At 31.9% G+C, this 14403-nt stretch overlaps 1 protein-coding gene and 1 pseudogene across 1 annotated transcript; both read right to left on the minus strand.

Moving 5' to 3' along the window:
- Positions 1–1965: 1965 nt before the first annotated feature.
- LOC142606529 (uncharacterized) lies at positions 1966–5039 on the minus strand. Its single transcript, XM_075777860.1, has 3 exons — positions 4209–5039; positions 2524–3063; positions 1966–2064 (listed from the first exon to the last, which is right to left on the minus strand). The coding sequence occupies exons 1-3, from the start codon at positions 5037–5039 to the stop codon at positions 1966–1968; spliced, it is 1470 nt and encodes a 489-aa protein (XP_075633975.1).
- Positions 5040–8472: 3433 nt separating this feature from the next.
- Positions 8473–11131, minus strand: LOC142606530 (uncharacterized; annotated as a pseudogene).
- Positions 11132–14403: the final 3272 nt, after the last annotated feature.

The raw sequence follows: 14403 nt of genomic DNA on the forward strand, positions 1-14403 counted from the left end.
TTTTTAGAAAGAATACGTGGGTTGTTGTATGGGATTTAAGTTTAAAATTTTTTGTAATAGATATTTAGTTTGAATATAATTTTAATTTGTTGAAGTTTAAGTGTATTAAATTAATTTACTAATTAGTTGCTCTTAAAATATTGATAATAGACTTTTAGTTGTAGTAGAAGTCAAAACGTGGGGTTTTCTTTTAGAAAGAAATTCTAGGTTATTGTTTGAGATTAAATAGTTGTTAAATATTATCCCTTAGTTAGAGGAAATATATCCTACCATATATATAAATATATATATATATATATATATATATATATATATAATTTACTAATTTGTGAGCGTAATCACTTGGCACAACCACAACGTCTAAGCTCAACTTTTATTATATATCATATGATTTCGAAAAATCATATAATAAATTGTGAAACAAGTAACCATATATGACTATAAAAGAGTATTTTGAAATTCAACTTAATTTTTTTGAAGTAGGATTTTGATATATGACTTTATCGGTTATTAATACATTTACTTTGGCAGTGTAAACGCCGGCCTAGCAGCTATGTATAGCATGAAAATTAAGTACAAACTATAGAATACACTCTTTTCACATGCTATAGTTGTTAAACCGGCAGTTCACTAAAAAGGTAGGCTACAAAATTTTTATGGTTCATTAATGATCAAAAGAGGGACCAATTAAAGGCTCGTAGGCTCGTAGCTCAACTAATTGGCGCCAACTTTTTCTTTATAATATTTAGAGTTCAGATTTTCTCTCATAGAGTATTCATATTCTAAAAGTAGAAACAAAGCTACCTCAAAACCCAATTTATCTCCCTCTCAACCAAACCTTTCAGCAACCCATCTCCCTTGGTAAGCCCACGGAACCACCAACAACTTCCCATGGCAGAGCCACTGCCGCCCATACACCAATACTGCAAATAGATTCCAAATGTTTTCCTTTAAAACTTAGGACATCTATAATTTTGAAAATTTACTTTCTTTGACTTTCATAAATGCCACTCAACCTTTCATCCAATACTATTTCTTGTTTGTTTGTATTATATAGTGGAAATTCCGAAACAGTACACAATATTAACTGGTACCAAAATACAAATTTTGTATGTATTATATAGCAGAATTATGGTTGCTAATTATATTGACTTCAGCCCCTTCAAAATAAAATCCCTCCAACCACAATGGAATACTCAACTCCAACTTTCATAATTTGATTAGTCATCTTTAATTCCCCATGAACCAACCACTTTTATTTTATAATTCTAGCTTAATAGCAAAGAAGCTCCCATTAATCATAGTTAAAATAGGAACCTTGCTAAAGGTTCAAATATTCAGTGTCAATGTTCTTAACAATTATGGACTAGAAATAGTTGCACTCATCAATGTAACATGCAGAGTCCCAGAGATGTTGATGCTTACAGGACACAAATCATTCCAATCTCAGAATTTTTATTTATTTTTGTTCGGGAATGAGATTCAATATTATATAAAATGACAAATTAAAGCTTTCGATTTAATGAAGGAAATCTAATTAAAGCTTTCGATTAGTAATACCACATTGCGTTTATGCATCGTTCTCTAGGAACATAACGAAGGAAATGGATGTTTTTATTTAGTTTCCACCAATCTCTCATATACATATATGCTTTTTTTTTTTTTAAGAGATAATTACAATATGCTGCTAACTTCGTAGCTCGAACCCTTTCTCCTCTAGACCCCCAAGTACTTTGTACATGTGAGCTGCCAATTCAACTACAAGACCTTTGGTTGATTTTTATTTATTTTTATTTTTATTTTTTTATATATATATATAAGAAAAAGATTACATATAAATTCGTCTGCTATGGTACACGACTTATTAATATTATTTATTAGGGTGGTGTTTATTATACACCCCCTCTCTGAAAACTTGTGTATTAATTTATTAAGTAAATTGTAGAAGTCCATTTGATGTTACTGTCAAGCAATTACTTCATATTTCATGCAAGCCCTATATTTGACTTCCGTAACATTTGCTCCATCCATATATTCAATGTCACAGCAGTCTCTTCCTCCGGCCTGCGAAGTAATAAGCATACAATAAACAATATTATTATATTAGAATTCAGATAGTGTAATCCTTGACGAAGGATCCAATGATCAAAAGGAATTAAAGTATATAGATGTACATCTATTAAACGAATCAAAAGGAATTAATGCTTAGTTCATCATTTTCATATATTTTTTTTTAAAAGTCATCATTGCTACTGTAAATTGATTTGTTATAGAGTTGATGTGACACTAATCACAATTATAGTCACATGAATTTGTAAGTATTTTATAGTAAAATTGGTAATAGTTGCCCCATTTTCTCAACATAATTAGTTACCTAAGTTAATGTTTTGATAAGATGTTAGTAAAGCTTATAGTAACATAAACATTTCTCATAATCATTCTATAAAAAAAAAACATTTCTCATAATAAGCTTGGTAGTGATGCAAAACAAATATTAATGGCTTAAAATGAAAGCACACTCACCTCCAAGCGTGTTGATGCTGGCGAAAACACTTTAATTTTAGTTATGGGATCAGCAGAATGATTACCAGTAAATGAACAAGCTGGTAAACCACGAGGCCATGCTCTAACATATGTTGTAACAATTTGGTCTCCTTCTATATGCTCTATAGAATCAAAGAAAAGCAAGTGAGGAGCTTCACAAGGATTGTTGGAAGGCCACCTAGTGTTGAACATGTAGAGTGGTGGCCTTGAATTTCTCTTCCATGGCCTAAATGTCTCAAGTGGTCTCCATAAAATACTCCGAGGGATTATATTTTCATAAATATAAGCTGAGTAGCCCCATGAGATAGAGAGAGACCAGTTGCTTTGCCTGTGATAGCATATGGTTTGTTGAAGAAGGCGGGATTGGTCTATTTTTGCGGCCTTCATGAGGTGGTTTATGGATTCAGATCGGTCCATGGAGGGGAAGATTGGGTCTATGGTGTCAATGTGGTGGAGAGAGAGGATAGGAGTCTGAGGGTGAGCTGATAGAAGACCTGAGATGTCATTGTGTAGATCAATCTGCAGTCAATAAATATTTAGATAGCTTAGTTTGTGATTAAATAATCCACGAGACAATATCTTCTACAATTTCCTATGTCTTTTCATGCTATAATCGTCTACAACATTTTTCAGGTAGAGGCATTTTTAGCAGAGTTCTACAACTTGCCGTAGAGTGCAACAAGGAAATTAGTAGAATTGGTTAACAGAATGTGCTTGGTGCATGCCTTATCAAAGAAAGAGCAAAAAGAATTTCACATAGTGCATAGGAAGAAAATGAAGCAATTTTAATGTCTGATCATTTTAATTATATATATGAAAAAATTTTAATCCAATGAAAATTTATTAAATGGTATAATCTTAACAAATAATTATACTAGATCCAACTTTAGTCTTGATGTGGGTTCTATTATATGTGTTCCAATTCTTGTAATAAAAGTATATTCTCAAAAAATAAAAAATAAAAAATCTTGAAAGCAAAACTGCCATGATTTTATTTTTTGGGTGAATGAACTGCCATGGTTTTTGCTTCCCAAAAAAAGGTACTTTTGCAATAGTAAGCTTTAGCAATAAAATAAAAGAGCTTCCAGCCCCATGAGGTGTTTTTTTTTTTTTTTTGGGGGGGGGGGGGGGGGGGGCAGGGGAGGGGAAAGATGCCTATTAGAAAATAGAAAAGAGCTTTTAAGCACATAAAATTTTTAGTGGTTCCTAAGGTTTCATGATATTCATGATATCTTGAGCTCGAAATCTCTAGTCAGAATCTTGGAGTAACCCCCATATGATTCTCTCTTGTAATAACTTGGTGTATGTTGGACGGGAAAACTCCCTACACTCAAGAGAATAGTCAGATACTTGATGAGATTTGAACTTTAGACACCCTCATTTTTTTTAATAAAAAATAAAAAAGTAGAAGTATAGAACTTTATTAGAAAGCTCAAAATTTATTATTCATACATTTAAAAATCCAAAGTTTCAAATCACTGTTCATTATAACTTTTAAACGTTAAAAACTCATTTTAGTTGAAGCACTTTATTGCAAAATTCTACAGGACTACAAAAAAGCCCTACGGTTAAAGCTATCCTATTTCTTCCTAGAGCAATAGCTGCAACACCACCAAATGGACACATATATAGTAACCAACTTAAACTAAAGAAGTTGCAATTACCTGGTGAAACCCTTTGTCGTGAGTTAGAGCAACTCCTAAATCAGCTAAACATGAGTGTAACCAAAAATCCTCGCTATTAATGTATGAATATCTATCTATACAATCGTCTAACTTTGTTGCCAATGCTTCTGCTAGAGGGTAACTCAAAGCATACCCTCCTCCACCAAATGCCATATCAAATGAGAAATCAAAGTTTGACTTCACACCCTCTGAATTGGACCCAATATAGTAGGGTTTAGTGTGGTCATATTTTGCTAGTACCTCCACTAAATTATCTACCATAACTACAGTATCATCATCACCCTTTACATACCATCTCAAATCTTTGTCTCCTTGTCTAAGTGCTTCCATGATTGTACGTAAAAGTCTGACTTGAATCGGCCACAATATTTTTGGAAACACTTTCAATTTTCTGAGATCTTCGCTGACGCGAAAAGGAGGCGAAGTTGAAGGCCAAGGTTGGAACTCTTCAGTAGGAGGTCTATCTAGGAAAAGATATCCCCTTGTCACATTTGGTCTCCACCATGCTTCAATGTATGATTTTCTGTGCTTCCATGCTTTCATTGAACCACATATGCCAAAAAGAATGTGACTAATATTGGTTTTAGTAGAATTATTAGTACTAATAATGGGGCTTGAGGTTGGCCATTTTTTATTTATGGTTGATAAGAGGTCTGAAGGTTGGTAATTAGGAGGGTTAAACAAGTAAATGCAGAACAAAAACAAGACTAGGACTAAAATAGCTTGAGACTTGCATGGAGTTCTAAGAGATGAAGGGATGAGAATTTGTTGATTGGTGCTCCTCAAGTAGGAAGAAATTGAAGAAGACATTGTGAAAGTGAAGGGTGGAATGTTGAAACAAAGGAGAGTTCAAATGAAGAATGTTTAAAGGGAAACAAATCTAGGAGCATACCTTACGTTTTGGAATTAAAGAGTTTTAAAAGTTTTGTAACTTTTTGAGGCCGTGATTCTTGTTTAAGCTTGCTAATACAAGTGATGTTGCTCTTTTTTAATACTTAATCTGGAGTTTTGTGTAAAACTATGTATGTAAAAGGAGGTTATATTACGTGACAAGTGAGATATCAAGTACCGCGCGTAGGGCATATTTTCTATGCAGTGCAGGCCGGATTTTAAGGAGAAGCCCTGGCATTTTTCATGCTATAGTTATTAGGCCAGCGGTTACCAGCTGGTAGTACAAAAAAATTTCTAATTTTCTAGCCTACCTTTATATGTGAAAGGATCGAGGTTATCCTAATGGCGATTTCATTTTACAAAAATATCGAAATTAATATGAACGAACCTCAATCATTTTGAGGTGGTTTAGTATTTAATTTCGAAAAATCATGAAGTAAACCATATGACTATTAGAGAGTATTTTGTAATTCCACTTAATTTCTTAATTTTTTTGAAGTAGGATTTTGATATATGACTTTATCGGTTACTAATACATTTACTTTGGCAGTGTAACTGCCGGCCAAGCAATAATATATAGCATGAAAACTAAGTACAAACTATAGCATAACCTCTTTTCACATGCTATAGTTGTTAGGCTGGCGGTTCACTAATAAAGGTGGGCTAGAAAATTTTTTTAAGGTTCATTTATGATGAAAAGAGAGACCAATTAAAGCTGAAATTACTTGAAAAGTTGCTAAGAGCTTTGTAGCTCAACTAGTTACTAGCTCTTAATGTGTTTATGATATTCAGGATTCAAATTCTCTATCTGTACTATTAGATTATCAACCAAAAAAAAAAAATCTTGAAAAGTTTTTGTAATTTTTTTCCTTGTTCCTTTCTCCCCATTATTTCTAGATACCGAATTGAAGGTACTTACAATTTGGACATTCAAATTTAAAAATAGTACTTCAGTATAACATCTTAGACCATCCATGATTGTAGTCTAGGGAGAAACATATACATCTAACATAGTTGGATCCTAACAAATTATATAAGTGTGAAAATTTTCTCACTTAAGCTTGGTTTGGATAGCGCTGAACGCGTCCAGCGTCCAGCGTTCAGTGTTTTCCTTTTTTTTTTTTTTTTCCCCCTGCTACTTGTTTCTGCTTTTAGGGGACAAGTCACTATGTGTGCACTGTGTGTGCACTATTCACGCACTGTTCACGCAATTTTCAGCAATTTTTTTTATTAAAAATGGGTCCCGTAATACTATTCACACATTTAAAAATTATTTTATTACAGTGTTTTCAGTTTTCAGCTTTCAGTTTTCAGTTTTCAGCTGTATTCAAACGGACTCTTAATCATATCAAAATGTTATTTTATCGTTCTATAAAGTAATGAAAAGTTTAGCTTTGACTTTACTTCACACAAAATACGCAAAGATGTATTGCGAATTTGGGGTACTGTATGTATTACGTGTAGCAATTTGCGTTGCATGGCATAAAAATAATAATTAAAAAGAGGAGAAGAAAAAGAATGCACATGATAACAAGGTTTGACACTGCGAAACGCTTGGGCCAAGAAAGAAAAATATTCTTGGTGATACAATTAGCATCTAAACATAAAGATTTGTGCACATTAATTATAAATTAAACGTTGACCAAAAGTCTAATGAGAGAGGGAGCTATGGCCTATGAGCATGATCAACATATAGTGTGAGTCACCCTAGCCCAAGTCTCTCTCTCTCTCTCTCTCTCTAATCGAAAACCTCACAGAAAAGTACAAAACACATTTAAGACTTTTCAATGCTTCTGGCAATAATTAATCCTGAATTTGAGGATAAGCAATCTGCATAGAATAAGCAATAATCGTGATTTTGAAGATAACTAAGCAGAGATGCATGAAAAAGGCCTTTTTCATGGGATACCCTTTGTGGTGTCTATGTCTTCACTCTTCACACCCCCAAATGACTTTCCAAGGGATTTACTTTCTGCACTAGTTGATGATGACTAGATTTAGCAATTTTGATTTGTGGATCTGGCCTAATTAAAATTAGTTTAACTTCTATATTATTTATTAAGTGAAGTGTCAAACTATCAATTATCAGTATAGTAATAATAATTGAATACTTTTTTTTTTTTTTTGATAATTTGATAGTTGATAGAGGATTTGAATCATGATGTATCTATTAGAAACTACAAAAGGAACCAATTAGTTTTTGCCTTTTTGTTTTGTTTTTTTAAGAATCAAGATTGAAATCTTATTAAAATAAATAGCAAACATAATACAATTGATATCTATAGGAACAACCTCCATCCAAACAATAAAATCACTAGTCTCTAAGGCTTTTCGGGCTAAAACATGTGCGACACCATCGCTTTCACAATAAGTATGTGTTGGAAATACATTTGAATAAGTCTCACATTGAATAAAAATAATTAGAGGGAAGAGTTTATATAACATTGTTGAGTTTAAAGACATGGGTTTAAAGCCTTTAGGGTCAAATGACGTCTTTATATGTTATATTAACTACTCTCTAAGATTCTCTCTCCCCCAACAAAGGAGTATTGCCAATGGTGTGTTAAGTCTCACATTGAATAAGAATGACAAGGAGTAGTTTTTTTTTTTTTTTAAGGAACACAAGAAGAAGCAGTTAATATAACATAATTGGATCCAAACTCATGGGCTTTAAGCCTTTTGGGTTAAGTTGTGTCTTTTACTTCTCAATGAGTTTTCTTAAGCATTTACATTGGGTATTGTATATGACATATGTTAGTAATATTTAGCATCAATGCCTCAAAACCCCCCATTACCCAGTCTTGCGAAGTCTTGCAATTGCAAAAAAAAATTTGCAATTGTACTACAGTGCCATCCTATTTTAATGATGGCACTGTAGCAATTTGTACATTTTTATATATTTTTTGTCCCTAGTGATGGTGGGTGGGTATTTTTAATTATTTTTTTATGAAGAGGAAGAGAGAGAAAGAGTTGGTGAAATTAATATTTTAATGAATAGATGAGATAAATAAGAAATGGGATGTTGGGTGTATTATAAAATGGTATGATATAATTAATAAAATAGTTTTTGAAATAGTAAAATAGAAAAGTTCGAAGATTCCGAATGTGAATGCTCTTTTATGGTGTTCTCTACCCCAACAATATACTCTCTTTTCTCTCTCCCAATGGTTGATATGCTTAACTACTAGCTCTTTTAGGAATGTACCAAACAGTTGAGCTACAAGTCACGAGACTTTTGACAATTAATTGAATATAAAAAGTCTATTCTTATTTCTAATTGAATACAAAAAATCTATTTCTACTTTTTTTTTTTTTTTATGAAATAATACAAGAAGTCTATTTGATGTTACAGTCAAGCTATTACTTCATACTTCATGCAAGCCTTATATGTGACTTCCGTTACATTTGCTCCAGCCCTATATACAATGTCACTGCAGTCTCTTCCTCCTGCCTGGAAAGTAGTAAATATACAATAACCAACGTCAGAATAGTGTAATCCTTTTTTATTTATTATTTTATATATATATATATATATAAAAGATAGAAATTCTACTCTAGCTTAATCTAAGTATTTAGTAAAGTTGGTTGTAGTAGTAGCATTATCTCAACATAATTAATTACCAATTTAAACTTTTGATAAGATGGTAATTAATTTAATATCATGTTAATAGATGCTTATATGAACATAAGCATTTCTCAAATTAATAAGCTGGTATAGTAAAATTTAAAATGAAAGCACACTCACCTCCATGCGTGTTGATGCTAGTGAAAACACTTTAATTTTAGTTATGGGATTAGCATAATGATTACCAGCAAATGAACAAGTTGGTAAACCTCTAACATACGTTGTAACAATTTGGTCTCTTTCTATATGCTCTATAGAATCAAAGAAAAGTAAGTGAGGAGCTTCACAAGGATTGATGGAAGGACACCTAGTGTTGAACATGTAGAGTGGTGGCCTTGGAATTTCTCTTCCATGGCCTAAATGTCTCAAGGGGTCTCCATAAAATGCTCCAAGAGATTATATTTTCATAAATATAAGCTGAGTAGCCCCATGAGATAGAGAGAGACCAGTTGCTTTGCCTGTGATAGCATATGGTTTGTTGAAGAAGGCAGGACTGGTCTATTTTCGCGGCCTTCATGAGGCGGTTTATGGATTCAGAACGGTCCATGGAGGGGAAGATTGGATCTATGGTGTCAATGTGGTGTAGAGAGAGGAAAGGAGTCTGAGGGTGAGCTAATAGAAGACCTGAGATGTCATTGTGTACATCAATCTGCAGTCAACAAATATTTAGAGGGCTCAGTTTGTGATTAAATAATCTACGAGACAATATCTTCTGTAATTTCCTGTATCTTTTCATGCTACGTAATCGTCTACAGCATTTTTCAAGTAGAGGCATTTTAAGCAGAGTTCTACAATTTGCTTTAGAGTGCAACAAGGAAATTAGTAGAACTAGTTAACAGAATGTGCTTGGTGCATGCCTTATCAAAGAAAAAGCAAAAAGAATTTCACATGGTGCATAGGAAGAAAATGAAGCAATTTAATGTCTCATTTTAATTATATATATGAAAAAAATTTAATCCAATAAAAAGTTATTAAATGGTATAATCTTAACAAATAACTATACTAGATCTAATTTTAGTCGTTATATGGGTTCTATTATATGTGTTCCAATTCTTGTAATAAAAGTATAGTCTCAAAAAAAAAAAAAATTCTTGAAAGCAAAACTGCCATGATTTTATTTTTTGGGTGAATGAACTGCCATGATTTTTTGCTTCCCAAAAAAAAAAGTACTTTTGCAATACTACCATAAAAGAGCTTTAAGCTTTAGCAATAAAATAAAAGAGCTTCCAGCCCCATGAAGTTTTTTTTGGGGGAAAAAAAAAGGATGCGTATTAGAAAATAGAAAAGAGCTTTAAGCATATAAAATTCTTAGTGGTTCCTAAGGCCTCATGATATCCATGAGATCTTAAGTTTGAAATCTCTAGCTAGCATCTTGGGGTCACTTTCATGAGATTCCTCCTTGTAATAACTTGATGCGTGTTGGTGGAGGAGATTACATACACTCGAGGAAATAGTCAGATACTCGAAGAGGTCTGGACTTTGTATACCCTCATTTTTTTTTTTTTTAAATAACAAATAAAAAATTTTATTAGAAAGCTCAAAATTTATTATTCATACATTTAAAGTCTTTGTCGTGAGTTAGAGCAACTCCTTAATCAGCTAAACATGAGCGCAACCAAAAATCCTCGCTATCAATGTATGAATATCTCTCTATACAATCATCTAACTTTGTTGCCAATGCTTCTGCTAGAGGGTAACTCAAAGCATACCCTCCTCCACCAAATGCCATATCAAATGAGAAATCAAAGTTTGACTTGTCACCCTCTGAATTGGACCCAATATAGTAGGGTTTAGTATGGTCATATTTTGCTAGTACCTCAACTAAATTATCTACCATAACTACAGTATCATCATCACCCTTTACATGCCATCTCAAATCTCTGTCTCCTTGTCTAAGTGCTTCCATGATTGTACGTAAAAGTCTGACTTGAATCGGCCACAATATTTTTGGAAACACTTTCAATTTTCTGAGATCTTCGTTGACGCGAATAGGAGGCAAAGTTGAAGGCCAAGGTTGGAACTCTTCAGTAGGAGGTCTATCTAGGAAAAGATATCCCCTTGTCACATTTGGTCTCCACCATGCTTCAATGTATGATTTTCTGTGCTTCCATGCTTTCATTGAACCACATATGCCAAAAAGAATGTGACTAATATTGGTTTTAGTAGAATTATTAGCACTAATAATGGGGCTTGAGGTTGGCCATTTTTTATTTATGGTTGATAAGAGGTCTGAAGGTTGGTAATTAGGAGGGTTAAACAAGTAAGTGCAGAACAAAAACAAGACTAGGACTAAAATAGCTTGAGACTTGCACAGAGTTCTAAGAGATAAAGGGGTGAGATTTTGTTGAATAATGCTCCTCAAGTAGGAAGAAATTGAAGAAGACATTGTGAATGTGTGAAGGTTGGAATGTTTGTTGAACCAACATGGGAGAGATTTAAATGAATAATTTTTTAAGGGAAATTAATCTGGACTAGAAGCATATCCTTTGTATTAAAACTTTGTAATTAACGCGTTTCAAAAGTTCTATTAAATTTTTCAAGGCCATGATTTTTGTTGCTAATTCATGTCATGTTGCTCTTTTATTTTTCATTAAATAATAATAATAATAATAATAATAATAATAATAATAATAATAATAATAATAATAGTTGTAATTTATTATCATTAATGACTTGTTTTTTAGAAAATTATGAAGAATAATGCTAGAAATACAAACTATTTAAAAAAAAAATTTACAAACTGCTGATATGATGAGTGATAATTGGTAAATGAAAATTTGATATTAATAGTAAATCTTGATGAAAATCAATAAGAAGTTGGTCACATCAACATTTTGTAAAAATATTATAAAATAGTTTGTGGCTATAGTATTACTCAATTATGAATGACTTCTTATCAATAATAAATGACTCTTTTAATTTTCTTCTAATACACAATAATCATCTTCTTCTCTTTTAAAAGATACACAATAATTATCTTAAAATTCAATAATTTTTTTTGAGAAAGAAAATCCAATAAATTTGATAGAATGAATCTCTATTAATATGATTTTATTAAAATTTATCCTTTTCCTTTTGTAATTATTATACTCATCAATAGTAACTTCTTTCTTTTCCCTCTTCCTTTTTTTTTTTTTTTTTTTTCTAAATTTTAACGGATGATTTTGAAATTTTACCAAACACCTTTAAAATTTCGCCTCGCTTTAGAAATGTCATCGTGAATCGGTGAATGTTTGAAACAGAGTAATTGTGTGGGAAACTACATATGTGAAAGAGGTTATGCATTACTTGAAAAGTAAAATATCATGGATTACATGAAAAGTGAGATATCAAGTACTTTAATTTAGGCATGCATATATGATGCATGTTCGGCTTTGAAGGGACTTATGCAGTGCAGTGCAGGTAGGAAATTAGGATCCTATAAGGATAAGTCTTTGCATTTTTCATGCTATAGTTGCTAAGGCAGCTGTTATTTATTTTTTATTTTTTTGAGAAACAAGACATCAACTTTTATTAATCAAATAAGGCTGCCAAATTAGCCTGTACAAACTGAAGGATATCTGATGACACTTCTTCCATCCAAACAATTAGATCTTGACTTAAAATTGCCTTCCTGTTAAGGCAGCTGTTACATTGTAAAATGATGCTTTTTAAAATAATCAAGAGCCTTGTAATTTAATTAGTTAGCATTTTTTAGCGTGTTCTTAATATTTAAGGTTCAAATTCTCTCTCTTCCATTATAATTATTGAATAGTGCTAGTGCCATAACAAAACTTACAACTTTTTGTCACAACTTGCCAATGTGACGAGTTGTGAGGAAACCTATACATCCAGCATAGTTGGACCCTGCTTATTATATAAGTGTGAAATGTGCTTTCTTTTTTTTCTTTTTTCTTTTTTGAAAAACACACACACGCATTAAAATGTTATTTTATTAATCTACAAAGTAGTATAAAGTTTAACTTATTTGGAAAATCTTGCAAATGTCACATAACCTCTCTCTCTCTCTCTCTCTCTCTCTCATATGCACATGATAACAAGGTTTGACACAGAAAAATGCTTGGGGCAAGAAACTATATTCTTTGTGAATGCATGTGAATAAGTTAATGTTTGACAATTAGCCTCTAAATAAAAATTTGTGCACATTATAAATTAAACTTTGACCTAAAGAGAGGGACCTTGGCCAATGAACATAATCAATATATCATGTGCGGCATGAACTCTTTCCCTCACCCTATCTCTGTGTCTTTATTCAAAAACCTCACAGGAAAAGTACAACACATAGTTAAGACTTTCCAATGTTTATGGTAATGATCCTGAATTTGGGGATATGAGAATATGAGGTGCATAAAATAAGCAATAATCGTGAATTGCAAAGATGCATAAATTAGTACTAATTAAACTCGGGCATGAGTCCACTAAGGATGAGTGGTTTGGTTCTTTCAAGGATCCCCACATTATGGACTATCTAAGCCCCCCTAGTAGTTTTGCTTTGTTGGCTATTACATAATACATACTACCATTATTCTCTTCCTTTACGCCCTTTTTATTCAACATTAAATAAAAATAAAAATCAGACATGCACAAAAAAAAAGGTAAAAATATTGTATTAAATTTACATTATTTCACTTTTTAAATATTTCATATAATTTGGAAAGGGGGGAGAGAGAAGAAAGAGGGGTTTAAAATTTCTATGAACTATATAAAAAGAAACAATGCCTCTACAGTGCCATTTTGGTTTAGTTAGTCACTTTGTCTCTTTTTTCTTTTTCTTTTTTTAGTCTTACGTTTGTACTTTTTTTTTTTCCTTTTATATATATTGTTATACTGACACAACAAATTTCACAATATTTTCACAATTATTGAGGTGTCAATTTTTTATAAGTCAAAATTAAATAATAAAATATGAAAATGTGACCAACCACAACTGAAAATAGATGTTTTGTGAAAACGTTGTGACACTTATTAGGTGAATGAGTAAAAGCTACAGTACTTTTAGTTTGTTCAACATGTACTTTTTTTTTCAGTCATCGATTTGTGCTCTTTTTTCTACTAACTATATAAAAAGAGGCAATGCCTCTACAGTGCCCCTTTTGGTGTAGTGAGCCATTTTTTTTCCCAAGTTTTGAATGGTTGCTATAGTGCCACTTTTGGTTTGTTCAAGTGGCACGGTCTACATCTTTTTTTTTTTTTTTTTTTCCAATCTTCCATTTGTACTTTTTTTTTCTTTTAAATATTTATAAGAACCCGCATATATATTGTTATACTAACACAAGAAATTTCACAATATTTTCACAATTATTGAGGTGTCAATTTCTTATAAGTCAAAATAAAATAATAAAATATAAAACTGTGACCAACCACAACTGAAAATAAATGTTTTGTGAAAATGTTGTGACAATTGTTGGGCGAATGTGTAAAAGTTACAGTATTTTTGGTTTGTTCAATATGTACTGTTTATCACCTTTTTTTTTTTAGTCATCGATTTGTGCTCTTTTTTTTATATATAAAAAGAGCGAATAGGCTCATGAATAGTGTTATGAACAGTATTTTTGGTATAGTGACTTGCCTTTCCCCCATTTTTTTTCCTTCAAGTTCACCAACTTGGTTTGAGCTTTTTTTTTCTTCTTCTTTTAAAGGATCTTTATATGTTTACTT

This window comes from Castanea sativa, chromosome 8 (assembly GCF_040712315.1).
Source record: "Castanea sativa cultivar Marrone di Chiusa Pesio chromosome 8, ASM4071231v1".
Taxonomy (NCBI): domain Eukaryota; kingdom Viridiplantae; phylum Streptophyta; class Magnoliopsida; order Fagales; family Fagaceae; genus Castanea; species Castanea sativa.

Bases quoted from the DNA above. Each gene is read 5' to 3' on its own strand.
- LOC142606529 (XM_075777860.1), bottom strand. From the start codon at position 5,039: ATGTCTTCTTCAATTTCTTCCTACTTGAGGAGCACCAATCAACAAATT. The intron at 3,064-4,208 runs GTAATTGCAACT...TATTGACTGCAG, and splicing joins ACGACAAAGGGTTTCACCAG to ATTGATCTACACAATGACAT. The intron at 2,065-2,523 runs GTGAGTGTGCTT...ATTACTTCGCAG, and splicing joins CAGCATCAACACGCTTGGAG to GCCGGAGGAAGAGACTGCTG.